At 44.8% G+C, this 17883-nt stretch overlaps 1 protein-coding gene across 21 annotated transcripts in view; it reads right to left on the bottom strand.

Moving 5' to 3' along the window:
* The window catches only part of ABCC2 (ATP binding cassette subfamily C member 2), an 80061-nt gene that overhangs the window by 1443 nt on the left and 60735 nt on the right, over nt 1-17883 (bottom strand). For 20 of the 21 annotated variants that reach the window (XM_055560868.1, XM_055560869.1, XM_055560860.1 and 17 more), the window contains 12 exons: nt 15953-16073; nt 15557-15692; nt 14486-14705; nt 14180-14334; nt 11873-12028; nt 10295-10494; nt 8695-8821; nt 6974-7075; nt 6292-6435; nt 5308-5466; nt 3996-4162; nt 673-867 (listed from right to left, as the gene is read on the bottom strand). In XM_055560868.1, coding sequence (XP_055416843.1) covers nt 673-867; nt 3996-4162; nt 5308-5466; nt 6292-6435; nt 6974-7075; nt 8695-8821; nt 10295-10494; nt 11873-12028; nt 14180-14334; nt 14486-14705; nt 15557-15692; nt 15953-16073 — 1882 coding nt within the window. The remainder of the gene's footprint in view (nt 1-672; nt 868-3995; nt 4163-5307; nt 5467-6291; nt 6436-6973; nt 7076-8694; nt 8822-10294; nt 10495-11872; nt 12029-14179; nt 14335-14485; nt 14706-15556; nt 15693-15952; nt 16074-17883) is intronic. The other variant, XM_055560880.1, reaches the window with a different exon arrangement.

Below are 17883 nucleotides of genomic sequence, written 5' to 3'. Positions count from 1 at the left end.
AGGTGGCCAGTTCGGTAGCAGTGTGTCTATTCATTCCAGGCTCAAAGGAGCGAGGGTGAACCAGAGCCATCGGCACAGATGGATTCTGTGTGGACTACGGAACAAAATAGTATAGGAATAGATGCAGTATGTCTATTCACGTAAGCTTTTTTCTTTTTGTAAGGATACACATTGTTTAAGGATCAGTTCAGTCGCTCAGTCGTGTCCGACTTGGCGACTCCATGGACTGCAGCACGCCAGGCCTCCCTGTCCATCACCAACACGTTGATTTAAAAAGGGAGTCTATTCTAATTTCAAGATTACTGACATTATCCCCACTTTGAATCGTCAGAGATAGAAGGAACAGAAAGATTCTGTTTACCGGGGAGCAGCTGAGACCCTATATAGTCCGAAAGGTCTCCGGATCAACATCTGCCACTCCTGCCTTCGGCCTCCACCGCCCAGACTGGGCTAATAATTAAACACAGTTTCCCATTTTACCTTCAAGACACTTCCCTTAACCCCGTCGGCCTGATGTATAATTTTGGGCAAATTACTTGAAATCTCTCAGCCTCTATTTCTTCACAGTAAAATGCTGGTGGTTACTAAGCCTTCTGTAAAGATATCTCACAACTGATGCTATCACTGTTGACCAAGGGTTAAGCCAGGCTATGAGGCTGTCTCCTTACTCACTTGTCACTGTCCATGATGGTGTGCAGCCGGTGGGCAATGGTGATGGTAGTGCAGTGGGAGAACTCAGTCTGGATGGTCGTCTGGATGAGCTGATCTGTCTCTAGATCCACCGCAGCAGTGGCCTCATCCATGATCAGAATCTTGGATTTCCGAAGCAGAGCCCTGGCCAGGCACAGTAGCTGCCTTTGCCCTATGCTGCAGCAATGGAAGAAACCAAGCTTTAGCCCCTAAGGACCAAGGAGTAGCCAGGTTTGAGGGTCTGAGAGGGTACATTTCACGTTCCAGATCAGACTTTCAAAACCCACACACCTCTATTCCGTTAGAATGCCTTACCCTCTTCCACTAGCTGCTCATTGTTGCCAAGGGCAGTGTTTTCCAAACCTTTAATTAGAAGACTCACCACAGGTACTTAATTAAAAAATTCATATTTCTGGTCCCCATTCTGAGAATGGGGAGGAGCCCAGGAATATGTATTTTTTACATTTTTGTTGGAGTATAGTTGCTTACAATGTTGTATTAGTTTCTGCTATACAGCATCATGAATCAGCTAGACATATACATATACCCCTCTGCCTTGGATTTCCTTCCCATTTAGGTCCTCACAAACCTGTGAGGACTGTACAGTTCCCTGTGCTGTACAGCAGGTTCTCATTAGCTATTTTATATACGGAGAAGGCAATGGCACCCACTCCAGCACTCTTGCCTGGAAAATCCCATGGACGGAAGGGCCTGGTGGGCTGCAGTCCATGGGGTCGCTAGGAGTCGGACATGACTGAGCGACTTCACTTTTACTTTTCACTTTCATGCATTGGAGAAGGAAATGGCAACCCACTCCAGTGTTCTTGCCTGGAGAATCCCAAGGACGGCGGAGACTGGTGGGCTGCCGTCCATAGGATCGCACAGAGTCGGACACAACTGAAGCGACTTAGCAGCAGCAGTATATATATATGTCAATCCTGATCTCCAAATTTATGCCACTTCCTCTCCCCCCCCCCATATCCAATAGTCCATCCTCTACATCTGTCTATTTCTGCTTTGCAAATAAGTTCATCTGTCTTATTTTTCTAGCTTCCACATATAAGTGATAAGTTTTGTGCTGACTTCATTCTGTACAACAGTCTCTGGGTCCATCCACGTCTCTGCAAATTGCATGAATTTTGAGGAACATGTATTTTGAATACACCCCAGGAGACTTTCATGTTTAACAAGTTTGGAAAACACTAGCCCAGGACTAGTACCTTGCATTTAGCTACAGGGATATCTCAGCACACCAGCAACAATTTCAAAATAAGATGGCTGCCACCAAGCTTGCTTCAGCAGTATTTGACCCGACATCATTACTGTAGGATGACACCACACAAGAATGCCCCAGTGGTATTTCTTAGTGCTCTTAGTAAATCCATTCCTTATTTTAATGTGTAATTCTAGCCTCAAGTCTAATTTGTTTGGGGCCTTCTGCCTTGATTGGAGACCATTGCTAATGAACATCTAATGAACATGATGATGTCTTGGTGTGAGATGCAGTGTATGTGGAATTCGAATATGCCTGTAAGATGCAAATAGCTTTAATTTGCTAAAAGCCAGTAATGAAGGCTGGACCTCTTAGTTACATAAAGAAGCTTTGGGAAATGATGTGGAGGAAATATTGGGGAATTTGCTAATTGTTCTTTCCTGCCGTGGCCATTAGGGAACATATTAAACAGAGGGTGGCCAGACTAAAGTTCTGTAATTCCCTGCAAGAAAATTTCTGCAGGAGATGAGAAGTCACCCAAGATGAACTTCCAGTTTTTCTCTGTAATGTAAGAACACAGATACTGCAAAACTGTTTACTTAACTTCCCCAAATCCTGCCTGGTTCACTTGGACTTCATAGTAACAGGCTGCTGCTGAGGCATCAGTTTGGCTTTTAGCTGTGGACAGCTTGATCTCCAAGCTGATTGATCTCTAATTTCTGATCAAAGGATTTTAAGTTTCAACACCCGCTCCCCCAGATCTGAAATTAAGGCACTGGTCATGCCATGTGTCTCAGCATGGTCCAAGAAGGGTGGTGTGACTCTATTCTTGGGCCCTATCAGATCCTGCCAGATCGGCTCCCATGGCCCTGCACACCTCAGGCATTTATTGTGCAGAATTTACTTGTCTAATGTCTGTCTTCTCCATCGCACGTAAGTTCTAGGAGGGCATGGGTATGTCTATGGCATTTTCCTCTGTCTTTCCAGTAGGTGCTCAATATATATATTTGTTGACTGAATGTTTGAACAGCATTTTTAATAGGCCTGAAGACCTACCTCAGTTCTGCTAGTTCCCAGATCTGTGGCTGAAGGAGAACAAACAAAGGGTGTTCTCCACCAGGGCTCGTAGGCGTTCTCTGGGGCTGCACACTGGGATCACCAGGGGCCCTGGTTCCACTGGTCCGGGATACAGCCTGGGCGCGGGACTTTGCCTAGTGATGCTAGCGTGCCGCCTACTAAGAACTCAACCTGCTCGTCGTTGCTTCCCCTGCTCTAGTGTGCACACAAATCACCCAGGGTTCTTGCTACAGGGGAGATTCCAGATAGTAGGTCCAGAGTCTGAAATTCTGCATTTACAACAAGCTCCCAAGTGAGGCCAGAGTGGCAGGTCCATTAACTGAGCTTCTGAGCCTTCCCTTCTCTTTTGAGCTTCAGCTGCTAATGGTCTAAGCCCTGCTCACCACGCAGGGACTGCAGGAAGACCCATCCTTGAGCTGCTGGCTCTGGCTGAGAACTGACCACGAGTTTGTAGAGGGGAAAAACAGGCTGTCATAGGGGAAATGCCAGGTCAGCTTGTTAGCCAACAGGAACTGTGAAGTGTCAACAGGTATAGAAATGCTTTGAAACGGTAAAAAAGAATTATGAAGCCAAAAGAATATTGGTGTTGGGTTATGGTGTTACAAGGACCCTGCAGACTCCATGTCTCCATCATCCAGGTGCCCCTTAGATCAGGGCTTCCGGGCATCCTTTAGAACTCACACCTCCATCAGTGCCTCATACCACTTACATCAGACCCTCTGGGGCTGGACCAGGCATCAGGGATTGTTGTTGGCCTGAGTGCACCAGAGAACCCGCACAAGGGCGGGATCTGCAAACTCACATTTGTAATGTCTCATGAGGGTTTGTTTATTAACAAAGGTTTTCAAGTACATACACTTCTGTTTTAATCTTCACAACAGATCCTTTTATGCACTAGGAATTAGACCTGGTGAGTGAAAATTCTTTGCCAGGTGCCACCAAGCACAAGCAACAGAAGGAGTGGTCCCCTTGCTGCCTCCACAGCCTGTGGGAGCAGTGGGTTATGAAACCTTACCTCAGGTTGTCACCACCCTCTGTCACTTCGTAGGACAACCCAGCTTGCAGGCCAGCCACGAAAGATTTGAGGTGAGAGAGCTCCAAGGCCTTCCAAATCTCCTCATCCGAGTAGTTGTTGAAGGGGTCCAGATTCATCCTCAGGCTCCCAGAGAACAGGATGGGGTCCTGCAAGTCAAGGGACCAAGCAGTTACTGGGGCCAGTGTCAGAAAAAGAACCAGGTCTTTGTGGCCAAGAAAGCAGGCAGGACTGGTCTGAGATGGAAAGCTGGTTAGTGGTCAAGGTTCTGCACGATTTCCCTAATGACAGCTTTGAGCTAAACAGCATTAAGGGGAGTCCTTGGGGGATATCCCTGGTGGTCCACTGGCTATGACTACGATCCCAATGCAGGGAGGCCTGGGTTTGATTCCTGGTCAGGGAACTAGATCCCCCATGCTGCAACGAAGATCAAAGATCTTGAGTACTGCAGCTAAGACCTGGTACAGCCAAATAAATAAAATATTTATTTGAAAATTAGTGGAGTCCTTGGTTTTGTTTTCATTCTGAAATTCATTTATAGATCTCCAAGTTTGCCTCAGCATCTCTTAAAAAGATGAGAGGAATATCCCACCCCTTCCACACACAGACTGAAAACTCATGGTGTGAATGAAGGTGGAGGGAATAAGGGCATGCACAGGAAAGGGTAATGCAGTCACAAGAAAAGAATTTCTTGTGCTTTGAAGAGGCTGCAGAAAAGTGTAACAAAGGGAGCAAACACCAGACCAGCCAAAGCCACCCCCAGACTTGGCTGCAGCGAGCAGAGGCAGACAGGTTCCGAAGAGGACCACACACCCAGAGCCTCCAGGCCATTCTTGTTTGGAGGGGTCCAGAGAGCAAAGCTGCTGGGGAGACTTTCTTGCTGATACACTAACTGTTCCACTCACTGGCAAAAAATTGCTGCCGATTCCCTCCCCTCTCTTGTAACCACATCAGATGCAGAGAATAAAGCTTAATGGTTTCAAGCTTCAGTGGCAAAACTGCTAATGCTGATTGCAAAGGCCCTGCGAACCCTGATGGGTTACAGATAATCATCGGCTCCCCTTGACCTGCTGTGACGCTGCCACCTACTGTTTAGATACTGAGTCACACAAGCATATTACCCCAAATGCAAAACTTCTTTTTTGTAAGTTCTGGAAGCAGTGTATTTTAGGGAACTAGCTTAGGTATCCCAGGCAGACAACAGAAATGACACTGCTAAGTGAACATACATCGAGAAGATGGTGCACATGTTTCCTGTGGAACCAGCTGCAGGTGAGTACATCCTAGAGTTTACCTGGGGGATGATGGTCAGTTTCTCTCGGAGGTCATGGAGCCCAATGGAAGCAATGTCTACCCCATCAATGGTGATCTGGCCTCCTGCAGCCTCTAGGATTCTGAAGAGGCAGTTTGTCAGGGACGATTTCCCAGCTCCTGTCCGGCCCACCACGCCAATCTGTAAATACAGTTTTTTGCATGTTAGTTCATTGTATAATTCTTGGGGACAACAATTTAGCCTTGGGCATTCATACTCACAAGTGGAAAAGACAGTGATTAGCTACTGCATCTCTTAAGATGTTAGACTGATTGTGGTTTTGGCGGGGGAAAAAAAAAGTGCCTAGATGTCAGAAAAGGACGGCCTTCCCACCCTACCCCCTGACTTGTAGCTGGCTGACGGCTACATTGACTACTGGAAATGAACACATCTGTTGTTACAATTATTCCTGGAAATTAATCGATTTTTAAGAATCTTGTTTAGACGTGAGGAGAAGGGAAGGACTGGGCCTGCCATCAGGTCTGAGAACGTGGACCTAAGCATGTTACAGACCTAAGCACCGTTGCCCAGACAATTTTTGGCCCTGTATCAGACCCCAAGTCCTCAGAGAACAAGAACACCATACTAGGACTTTGCACGCCAGAAGGACAACCAGCCCACTCTCTCTGCAGGGACAACCTCCACACAGGCGTTCCACCAGTTCCTTCCCCAGGTCTGTGCTTCCTGACTTCTCCTCTGTAAGCCTTGAGGCTTATAGGAAATAAGCCCATCTGCCACAGGAGGAGAGGGTGCCGACTGGGAGGCCGGGGAGGCTGAGCAAGAAAGCCCTTAGGAGCTCAGTAAGTCTGTTTGATCCTGTGTGGATATCCTGCCCTCTAGTGGTGGCACTGTGTCCCTACACCTCAAGGCATTAGAAGTGTTCCTAACTTCTCACTTCAACTGAATGAAGAAATGGTTTTCTATGTCCACAAGGACTCACCCAGGCCTTTCTTCAGCTCCACCTACCTTCTCCGTGCTCTTAATGTCACAGGTGATCCCTTTCAGTGCCAGATCCAGCTCAGGTCGATACCGTACTTGGTAATTGCTAAACTGGATCTCCCCTTTGCTGGGCCAACCTTCTGGAGGTCTCTTATCAGTCACCCATGGTGCCTGGCCAGGAGACAGGAGGAAAAGTGCTTTATGTGGTGACAGTTCACTCAACCATCCCTTCCTAGGATTCATGTCACAGAACAGAGTAAGTAGCAGTGTCCCAGCCACTTTTGAGCATCTGCTTTGAACAGACTGAACTAGACTGGTTCTTCCAGCCATTTCCTTCTTCAGGGGACCTTCCCGACCCATGGATCTAACCCAGGTCTCCCACATTGCAGGCAGATTCTTTACCATCTGAGCCACCAGGATGGCTGAGAAGGTTTATACCTTACTCAAGTAAAGAAACCCTATGCTACAAGGTTGCTCGGAAAATGAAGCCACCATTTAACTTGATGCAATCCCAAGACCTGACTTCTCCCAAACAATTACCTATTCTAGGTTTAAAAAAATTAGGTCCTTTCTGTCTGAGCAAGGGAAACTTCCAGAGAACCTTTATGACCCTGTGTGAAATCTCTAGATAGATGCATTCTCAAAGCATCAGCTTTTTTTTTTTTTTTTTTTTTGGCCTTGTTCCTGGGTTCCTCTGATTCCTCCTTACCTCATTTTCCACGTTTATGTACTCGGTTATTCGCTCAACAGCCACAATGTTGGTCTCTATTTCTGACGTCATCCTCACTAGCCAGTTCAGGGTTTGTGTGATCTACAGAGAAACCAGATGATGATCATCTGAGGCTCAAACCAACCCAACTAGTCAAACCACAAGGTCAATCTAGTGCCTCCTCGGTACCTAGCACTAAGCCGGGCTCTACAAGACAGCAAGGAGGAGGATAAGAGACAATCCACACCTCCTTGGAGGAGGAAATGAGGCCAGTGCATCAAATGGTGGGAGGACCATTGAGTGCTCAACTCTGTGGTGCTCACAGGAAAGACACCAGGGGCTTGGAGTGGCCTGGTGCCAGAACTGAGGCTAGACAGGCTGGCTGTTAGTGCCGTGGCACCGGAAATTGGCTCTCCCACCTATAAGTCATTAGAGTTTGGGGCAGCATTCCAATGGGGGAAGCAAAAGGAAAGACACGGGGTAGGAACAGGCCTTCTAAAAGGCTGCTGCCTTTCTCTGCTCTCCATTAACAACAGCTCAATTGAGAAGCCAACCCTCAAGGTGGGACATCCACGTGGACCCCTGTCCTCTTTTACCCAAGTAAACTCAAGTGCCTTCCTGCCATTACAGAGATAAATCTAACCAACAGGGAGATGGCTGTCATGACCTGGGCCAGAGTCCAGGGCATCTGAGGGTCACTCAGAGGCAAGCTTCTCAGAAGCAGTCTTCTTACAGGCAAAAACACAGGCCTGGCACATACTCTCAGGAATCTTTGTTGAGCACATGGTAGGTAGAGACAGGAAAGCTCAAGAGGCTGGGGACTAAGGGCAACCACTTGGCGTCGGCTGGACCATATGAACTATTGATATCTGAATGATGTTCTTTTGGTTCAGTCTAATAGTTCTCCAACTTTTTGCCCTGTCTGTTCTAGGTTAGTAAGCCTAGAACTGAGGGGATGAAAGGGCAGTGGCACAAGGAACCCGGTGATTCTGGTGAATGACAGAGTCCTTTTCCACCATGATCACCTTTGGGTCTTATGGACTCCAACTGAAAACAGCACCATGTACAGCCTGCTGGTGGCTACGCAGACCCCCAAAACATTAGTTCAGAAAGTTTCCACAAAAGATGGCCAAATGACTCATTAAATGAGTATTATTTATTAAACTTTTACTGTGGTGCCAGTCTCTGTCTTAGGCGGTAAGAAATAATGTCTGATATTTATCCCTTAGTCAAGTGGGGGATGCATTATATAGTTCTATTAGACTCTATATTCATTCAAGTGAACTCCAATTATTCTGTGATTTAACAAAATAAACGTAGAAGTTACTGTTCAAAAGACTTTCTGGTTACTGCTATATTATAAAAGAAATAGTTATTTTTTCTTTCAACTATAATCAAGAGGCAAAGAGATGGGAAACTATTAGATTGAATCATGTGAGATTGCTTTCTTAACTCCCCAGGGCAACAAAATATATATCCAGTTTCCCAGATGACACCAGCACCTGCTTAGAAAGGTTAAGGAGCATGTCCATGGGTTACACAATTAGTAAGAGATGGAGACAGGGTTTGAACCTCAGTCTCTCCTAGTCTATCTGGATCTAAAAAGGAATCCAGAGCATGGACTCCATGGTATAACCTAGACTAATTCTTAAATTAGTCTAGGATATACCATGCATTTAAGAATAATGCATTAATTCAACCAAACTCCCAACCAGACTCACATTAAGTGCATTGGACAGAACAAAGCCCACAGTGTCCCCACTTAAGTTATTTCTATAAATAACCATCATCAAGGATGCAAAGAAGACGATCAGGTTCCCAATCAGCTCCAGACGAACTGCAAGCCACCTGGAGGGCAACAGAACCAGAGAAAGAGAGGTCACTGAGAGGTGCCACCTTCCTTACCTTGCCCAGCAAGTGCGGGGCTCCCAGAGCATTCTGAGAGGGCTTGAGTTGGTAGGACTGTCTTCTTAGGAGGTGCCTCAGTTTAACTATGACATGTTTTCCTAAAGTCTTTTAAATTTTGGATTTTGGAAAATAAATTGCATTTTTAAAGACATTGGAAGAGTTTGCTAAACTAAAGGAATCCTATATTTCAGTGCTTCCCAAACTTGCCAAATCATAAGAATCATCTGGTGGCAATTGTTAAAAATATACAGATTTGTGCCAAAAATTCATGGACTCTTCCCCAGGAGATTCAGGCAATGACTTTTAGGAATCTGCACTTTAAAAAAATGTTCCAAATGAGTTCTTTTGATTAGGCATGGTAAACAATGGCATAAAGAATTCATATGTAAGGTTAGAAAAAAGTCACCACAGGAAAGTTCAATGTACCCTGTCTGATTTCATGATTTTAAAAAGATGGAGAAAAAATAGGAGGTGGAGAGAAGTTAGGTATGAGCTGATAACAGAGAGATATGTCGGGCTTTGTAGAGAACTGAATACTATATAGATTGATGCAATTTTTAAAAACTGACTTTCCCAGTAAAATGTGCTTACCCAAATTTGTACAAATAATTCTAGCACACCTACAAATAAATATGATACATATTTTACAAGGGGCATCCAACAGAAAAATGGCTCTTTCCTTCTTGGAAATTATCTAAGATATAAAAGATCTTTACAATCAAATTTCTGACCTCTTCACGTTCCAAATAATACTAAGCATCATTAGCCTGCCCTTCACAGTGCAAGACAGTGTAGAAACCACTCAAGGGCTTTCATTTCCTGAAAAAGATCCTCTTCCAAGGACACGCCAAGGTCTAATGAAGCTGGAGGAACCAAGACTGCGCAGCCTTTTTGGATTCACCTCACAGGATTTGAGTTTTTCATTTCTGTCATTACTGATTTTACCCAAAATTTTCCAGCGCTCCTCCCTCCAACTTCTGCTTCTTTCCCACCTACAAAAATTGTCCTGCCTATGGACAACCACACATCCACTCTCAGGGAAGCAAACAGAATGTCTGGTTTACCCAGCACTTGGACAGAATCTGTGTTACAAAATGCTGAGCAGTGTCATGTAACTTCCTCCATATGCCCATGAGATAGGTTGTGTTCCAGCCATTGTAAAAAAAAAAAAAAAAAAAAATGAGATTTTCCTGAGGGGTCAAGACAATTCCCCCAGCTTGGGAAGTAGCAGAGCAGATACAGGGACCAGTCTGACTCTGAAGCTTATGCTTTCTCCTCTCTTCTCACATGATAGGTGTGTTTGGCCAGAGTGAATTTCACATTTTGGGCCACGCCTACACTCCCACAGCTAATGTCAAATGCACAGAACTCCAAAGCACACATACCTGGGTGAATATCTGGGGGCAGTCTCACCTGTTGGAGGTAATCCAAGAAAAGACACATTTCTGGTTGGTGTCAATCGCTGTCTCACTTTGCTTTAGAAATCGCTGCTGGTGCTCAAAGGCTCGGATAACAGACAAGCCTGACACAGTCTCGCTGAAGTGAGAGTAGATTGGGGACCTGGTGACAGAGTCCAGTCGTCTCAACTGGCGGGAAGTAGCCACATAAAATATCTGGACCCAAAAAAGTGAAGAATCTGTCACACAATCACATCACATATGCTGTTACCTCTTCCCTCGTGGCCATGACCAACATTCATTACTTTGAGGCCAGAGCCTACATCTGAACAAGAGGCAGCTCTGATCTGGTCTCTCACTAGGGGAGAGATGAGAGAGGCTCAGAGGAAGAGGACGATGCAAGGATCTGGGGTTGGTGGGGAACAGGGGAGCATGAAAGCAAGACACTATGCCACAGCCCTAGAGGCTGGAATATTCCAAGGAGTTTTGTCAGCCTAATCCATATGCTCCCAAGAATCTGCACATATTTCTTTTTTGCACATATTTCTAAATGACAGTAGTGAGAAAAATGGTCTTTTTTTTTTTTTTTTTAGAAAAATGGTCTCTAAAGGGATAAATGCAGCTGTGGAACAAGGGGTTCGGAAAGGAGAGATGGGCAATAAGTGGCTCAAGAAAGGTATGCTGATGCATGCGTGCTAAGATGCTTCAGTCATGTCTGACTCTTTGTGACCCCATGGACTGTAGCCTGCCAGGCTCCTCTGTCCATGGAATTCTCCAGGCAAGAATACTGGAGTGGGTAGCCATTCCCTTCTCCAGGGGATACAACCCCCCTGGGTCTCCGGCATTGTAGGTGAATTCTTTACTGTCTGAGCCACCAGGGAAGCCCAGAGGATTTGTTGAAATTAGGGAAGAGCTAGGCATGCGAGAGTCAGAATTCAAAATGTTATACATGGAAGTTTCCTCAAATATCCTGCTTCTTATGTGTTGGTTTGTTCCTGACAGAGATGACAATGTACCTGAGGAGCTCAACACAGCCCAGCAGTGTAAACTTACCACAGCCACAAGGCTGCCCTTCGCTGAAGGGCTTCAGGATTGGTTTCTCAAGGTGATCAATTTATCCCAAAGGTGGCTGCTGGGACAAGAATTCTCTCTACAGCTTCCTTCCCCTCATTCCTTCCTCTTATTGCAGGCATGGAGCCCTTTCTACTTGCTCTAGTTTTCCTTGAGGCTTGGCTATCAAACTACTTTTGCCCTCAAGACCACACTGGAATTGAGCCTGAACCCCACCCACCCACCCACCCACCGCCCCGCCACAGACACCCCAGTGAAAGGAGAACTGCCCTGAAGTGAAGAGACTGGGCTCCTGCCGAGGCACATCTCCAAGTAGATCAACCTAAGCCAACCAAGGAAGCGGCCTTAGCACACCTCTTCTAGAAGCCACTGACCACCTCACCATTGTGAAGACGGTATGTTAATATCTGACTCAATGACCAAGATGCTCGAGGAGTGGGGAGTGACTAGCCATAAACACAAGAGAAGAACTTAAGCTTTTATGAGTAGAGAAGAAGGGAAACCTAGCCATTTCCAAACCTACCTGAACAGACACATAAATGATGCCAAGAGGAATGATGACGACGACGAAGATGGGAGTGGCCAGGCAGATCATGACCAGCGTGCTGATGATGCCCAGGAAGCACAAGACCCAGCTGCGTAAAGACATGGGGAGGGTGTCATCCACTGTGGAGATATCCTAGGGACACAGGAGGAGAGATGGTGTGCTCATGAATGCCTGTGACATTTGACACCTTCTCAGTTGCGGCAGGGAATTTGCTTAGTCACATCAGAATGCAAGTAACTGTCCAGGGTTGAGAGAAAAAAAGAAACCCTCACCAACTATTAGTTCTGTGAAGATTTCTTTTGACCCTCAACTGGTATAAATTCTCCATCCTTCCTTCCTCCCCTACTTTCATCTTCTCTTAAGGGCTCAGCCACCTGCTCCAGAGGACCCAGAATCTAATTCTCCTTTATGGTCTGAGCCACCTCCCTCACAAAACTCACTATACAATTAATGATAGTTTCCTTTTTCCCACATTCCAAATAAATAATGATATGCATTATTATATATAATATCTATTTTATATTTATAAAATGTATATATAATAATTTAGTATACATGTTTAACATATATAATATGTATTATTATACCTATATACATATTATATATATAAATAATTATATGTGTATATACAGAATTAATCTTCTGAAAAAGAAAACACAGAGAACATATTGAGTTACTTAGGCAACAGTCATATTTTGCTAACTGTTTTTGCATGAAGAAGGAAACCATCATTAATTGTATGCTGAGTTTTGTGTTGGAGATGACTCAGACCATAAAGGAGAGTTAGTTCCCAGGTCTTCTGGAGCCAATGGCTGAGCCTTTAAGAAGAGATGGAGGTAGGGGAGGTAGGAAGGATGGAGAATCTATGCCAGTTAATGGTCAAAAGTAATCTGCACAGAACTGATAGTGAGAACTTTTTTATCTCAACCCTGGACACAGTTATGAGGAGGGCATGGAAACCCACTCCAGTATTCTTGCCTGGAGAATCCCCATGGTCAGAGAAGCATGATGGGCTACAGTCCATAGAGCCACAGAGAGTCAGACACGACTGAAGTCCATGAGCATGCATAATACATATATATATTACAACATTGGAAAAGAGTGTGCAATCTGAAAAATTCCTGTGAGAAATCTCCCCATTGAAAATTATATCCTTTTTAAGGCTCTATTAAGAGAAGAAAGCCGATGTAAATTGTCTCCAATGACATCAGGCCCACCATTTTTATTGCAGAGGAAGGTGACAAGTGGGGGCCAGCCCACTTTTTAAGCAGTCGCCATGTCCCCAAAACCTGGCTGTAGGCTGGGAGCTAGACTTTCTGTGTCTGCTACAAGACCAAACACATAAGGGCTCAGAGTTGCTAAGACATTATTAAAAATGTGCGCCCTCTTCTACAAACAGAAGTTTGAAAATTCTCTTGGTGATAGTTGAATATTACTCTGAATTGTCTGGTTTCCTCTGTTCCTGAAATTTCTGTCTCATATTCATTAAGAAGCAATGAGTTCAGTCTGGTGCATGGTAGAGATCCATCTATGACCTTTGCATCTATTGAGCATCTGAATCCCCAGTACAGTCCTTGGCTCATAGAAGGTACCCAGTAAATGTTGAATGAACAAATGCTAAGTGTTCTAGAATCTGCAGCCGATGGAGACAGTGTTCCAGAACTCCATTCAAATCACAAGATTCCATAATCCAGACCTCGTTTACTTATTTGTAAAGCATCAAAGATGGGAGTTTCAGGACTGGAAGCAGCGACCAAGCAAAGGGTTGCCCCGCAGTCACAACCATGACTCCGCTTTCACCTGTGTTTTTCCCTCTGCAGGGTAATCCTTCACATCCCGCTTCCAGCACCACCGGCCCACCCCTCCCCGCACCATCTCTCTGGCTAACTTCTACCACTTAAATTTCACCTTTTCTGACCTTTCCCACCCTCGGTCATCCAGACGCAGCCGGTACCTCTTTTCCTGTCACACTTTCATACTCCCAGAACGCCACTGCGCGCATTGTTGTTCCTGGTTTCCCCACATTCTATTATCAACCTTTATTTCTTTGGCCGTCTCCCTCATTCATTGGTGACCTACTTAAAGGGCCACAGTTGTTCATCCCTGTATCCCCAGGACCCTTAGTACCACACACAAGGTTATTCCAGAAACATCTGCATGCTGAGTGGGACCAAAGCACTGGAACTGCCCAGTGTTGTCTAGGGGAAAATGAGAATTCTTTCCCTGTCAGAAACAGAAAGATCCTCAGCCATCAATGCGTCTTACAGCCCTTGAGATACTTACACCAGCAAACCTGTTCACTATCCGACCTATGGGTGTTGTGTCAAAAAAACTCATGGGTGCTCGAAGGATATTGTTCAACAGTTGCTTGTGAAGGATGTTTGATGCATGGTTGCAACCATAGACACTGCAGATATTCGCTATGAACACAAAGAAACCTAGAAACGGAAGCAGCGTAGTCAGCACCGTGCGCAGGGAGCCCTGGAGACGTGCGCGGGGGACACAGTGGCAAATGCTTTCCCGAGTCGAGGCAAAGTAAGTGGGCCTGGCAGACTGTCGCGGGGACAGCTGTTGTAGCACCATACATACCTTGTGCAACTCCCAGAGCTCCATAGACGCCAACTCTCAGGTCCCTCTGAGAGGATGGATAGTTGGTGCCATTGTATTTTTTAGAGTCGCTGGTCCAAGCACTGAGCCAGAGGTTTGATCCAATAAAAGCCACATAATAGATCACAAACCCCAAGAGGATGAAGACTATCGAGCACCATCCTATTGCTTGTAGGTATTTCAGGTAGATGGAGAACTTCACCTGCAAAGCCCCCACCTCAGTGTTAGTAGAATTCCTACTGGCATTTTGGGCTTCCCTGATGGCTCAGATGGTAAAGAATCTGCCTGCAATGCAGGAGACCCGGATTCAACCCTGGGTTGGGTAGATCCCTTGAAGAATGGAATGGCAACCCACTCCGGGATTCTTGCCTGGATAATCTCCTGGAGAGAGGAGCCTGGCAGGCTACAGACAATGGGGTCACAAAGAGTCAGGCACAACTGAGCAAAAACACACACTATTGACTTTTGGTGAGGAATTACCAGAATATCAATCATGGGGGAATGCAGTGCTTTGGAAAAGTGGATAGCAGGTAGCAAAATTTGGTAAGGGATCACATTTCTATATGGGCAAGATAATAATCAATGCTGAAATATAATGCAGGGTGAATAACCATCAGATTATTAATGAACTTCTAGATGAAATTAAGAGGAACAGATATAAAAACAGAGTGGGACAGATAAGGCTATACCACAGACCTTGCTTTATTAATGTTTAAGACCTTAAATTTAAGAGCTTGGTCTTAAGTTTTATTAATTTGAACTGTGTGCTATGAGCTTGATAGATTGGTATTCTCTGGCTCCCAGAATTGCATCTCATTTTTGTTGCTTTCACTACGTGAAGTGTGGTATGAAGATATTCACAGGACATGTGTCATTCTTCATGGAAGTACGATTTGATAAAGCGCCTAGAGCCTCTGCTAACATTTCAATGATAAATTTAAAGACTGGCAGAGCACATAAGGCATATTCCTCTATAGACATGTATTCAAAGCATCAAACTTAAAAAGCCTTCTATCATCTCTAACGGATGGTACTTTTTACTGTGGCATTCACCTTTCCAGTTTGTACAAATTCCTTCTTAATGAGCTTTTGTCCTCTCACTGGCTCTTCCTCTTCCTTCAGGATGTTCGCATTCCGAATTTTCAAGGAGTCTTTTAAGGACTTCAGACGCCTGCTACTGGACCTAGATCTGAAAGATTGAGAGGGGAAGTTTTCCTTCCAAGCGTCTTCTTGGAAGCAGGTGTCACAGTCGTTCTGTTTGTATCACAGTGCACTTCAGAGCAGATGATCACAGGGGAAACACACCGCCCCAACCCTACTCCCCATGCTCAGAAGCAAAAGCAGAGCTGGGGAGCATCCATGTGGACACTCAGGGAAAAAAAAGAGAGAGAGAATGATCAAGGGGAACTATGGAAGTAATGGGGGCTGCCAGCTGAACAGATGACCAACCTGCGGCTCAGCGTTCGATGAAGATCGTTCTCTCTTTTCATGGACAAGGAGGCCACGTCCTCTGGGATTTCCTCCACACTGGGCACCAGCCCACAGTCATCATCGTCACTGTCCTCATTGACTAGGAGACACATCAAAGGTTAGGGAGAGAGCTGCACAGAGCTGCCATAGCCCCATGAACAAGGGGAGAAGTCTTTTCTGATCTTGTTGGCCTTGACAAGAGATCTCAGACGTATAGGTTGGAATCTTTTAACTCCATAAATACTATTTATTAGGGCATCTCTTTGAGAAATACCAGAATAAAGGAAGATGAGTTAATATTTCACTGGAAGAGAAAAGGCAAAACGGAGAATATTTCCAGAAACTTCTAAGTTCCTTTGGAGCAGGAAAGAGCTTTTAAGGATTATAGGAGACAAACAGTAGAGTCATAATCCCCAGAACTGACTAAAAAGGTGAGTGCAAATTTAAAATGTTCTGCTTGAAATTCAAATAATTTAAAGCATTTTTAAAAAGCATACCCTGAAAAGGTAAAACAGCTTGGGCTGTGAAAATAGTAATGATCTCCATAAATTGAGCCTTCTGTAAAAGCAATGAGCATAATGGCCAGAAATGATCAAAACCAAATTTTCCAGAACTTTGAAGTTAACCAAAGGCTTGCAAAAATCCAAGGAACATTTATTTAAGAAAAAAGGCTAAATCTCAGAAAGAACAGTAAGCTTTGTAATAGTTTAATTTACCCTATTTCCATTGCCTTCTCCTTAGATCTGCTGTAGTCTAGAAAACCAACAGCAAACCAATTACAATTATTGTAACCTAGCAGCTACTGGAGGGAACAGTGTGGGTTCAGAACATGCCCAAAACCTCATTGCTGGACAACTGTCATTATTTGACCAGTCTAGCAGTCCTCTGGAAAACCCCATTCACAGGGCTTGTCTTTATTGGGCCTGACTTGGAGTTGGCTCTAATAATCAGCAGTTGTTGTTTAACATCTCAGCTGCCTGGGTCAGTGATAACAGTTGGGGCAAATAAGAAACTGACCAAGAACTTCACAAAAATCTGGGGAATAAGATATTCATAGGGAGTTTTGATCTCTTCAATATATTCCTAGCAATCAAGTATGTCATACATATGTGTAGGGTTGCACACCTACCCGAGAAAGACTTGAGAATGTCTTATTCCCTTACCTCTGGCTTAACTTCAGACTCTGGGCAAGCAGGCAACAAAGACTGACATGGAACTGTAAATTGCCTGCTGGCTTGTTAAAAAGACAGGCCCCCCCACCCCTCATTCCCACAGAGCCTCTCAGCAAAGGCTGAGTGACTTATTGGTTGCAGGCACTTAAGGAAACCTCTAACCTCTTGGTCATTATCTGACCACTAAGCCAACCAAGCAGGAATGTCAATGACCACATGAAACAAAGAATATAGACTTAACAGAATTAGTTTGGGAAACCAAACATTAGGAGGAGGAATAACAACAAGCCCTGGTGGAGGAAGGAGAGGAGAGAGCTTGTATTCCCAGAATTGTTACACTAATTAAAATGATCAGTTTTCAGCAAAAAGTGAGACATACAAGGAAGCAGGAAAGTATGGGGTTGTACACAGGAGAAAAAAAAGATGGTCAACGGAAACTGTATTCAAGGAAGCACAGGTGTTAGACTTACTGACAAAGATTTTAAATCAGCTATGATAAATATGCTCAAAAAACAACAGGAAACCATGTCTCAAGATCTAAAGAAGTGAAAAGAAAGTGTTGGTCACTCAGTCATGTCCGACTCTTTGTGACCCCATGGATTGTAGCCCACCAGGCTTCTCTGTCCATGGAATTCTCCAGGCAAGAATACTGGAGTGGGTTGCCATTTCCTTCTCCAGGGAATTGTTCCCACCCAGGGATTGGATCTGGGTCTCTAAAGGAAAGTTCTCACCAAATAG

This window comes from Bubalus kerabau, chromosome 22 (genome assembly GCF_029407905.1).
Source record: "Bubalus kerabau isolate K-KA32 ecotype Philippines breed swamp buffalo chromosome 22, PCC_UOA_SB_1v2, whole genome shotgun sequence".
Classification (NCBI taxonomy): domain Eukaryota; kingdom Metazoa; phylum Chordata; class Mammalia; order Artiodactyla; family Bovidae; genus Bubalus; species Bubalus kerabau.
This window is presented reverse-complemented; position numbering and strand designations above follow the sequence as displayed.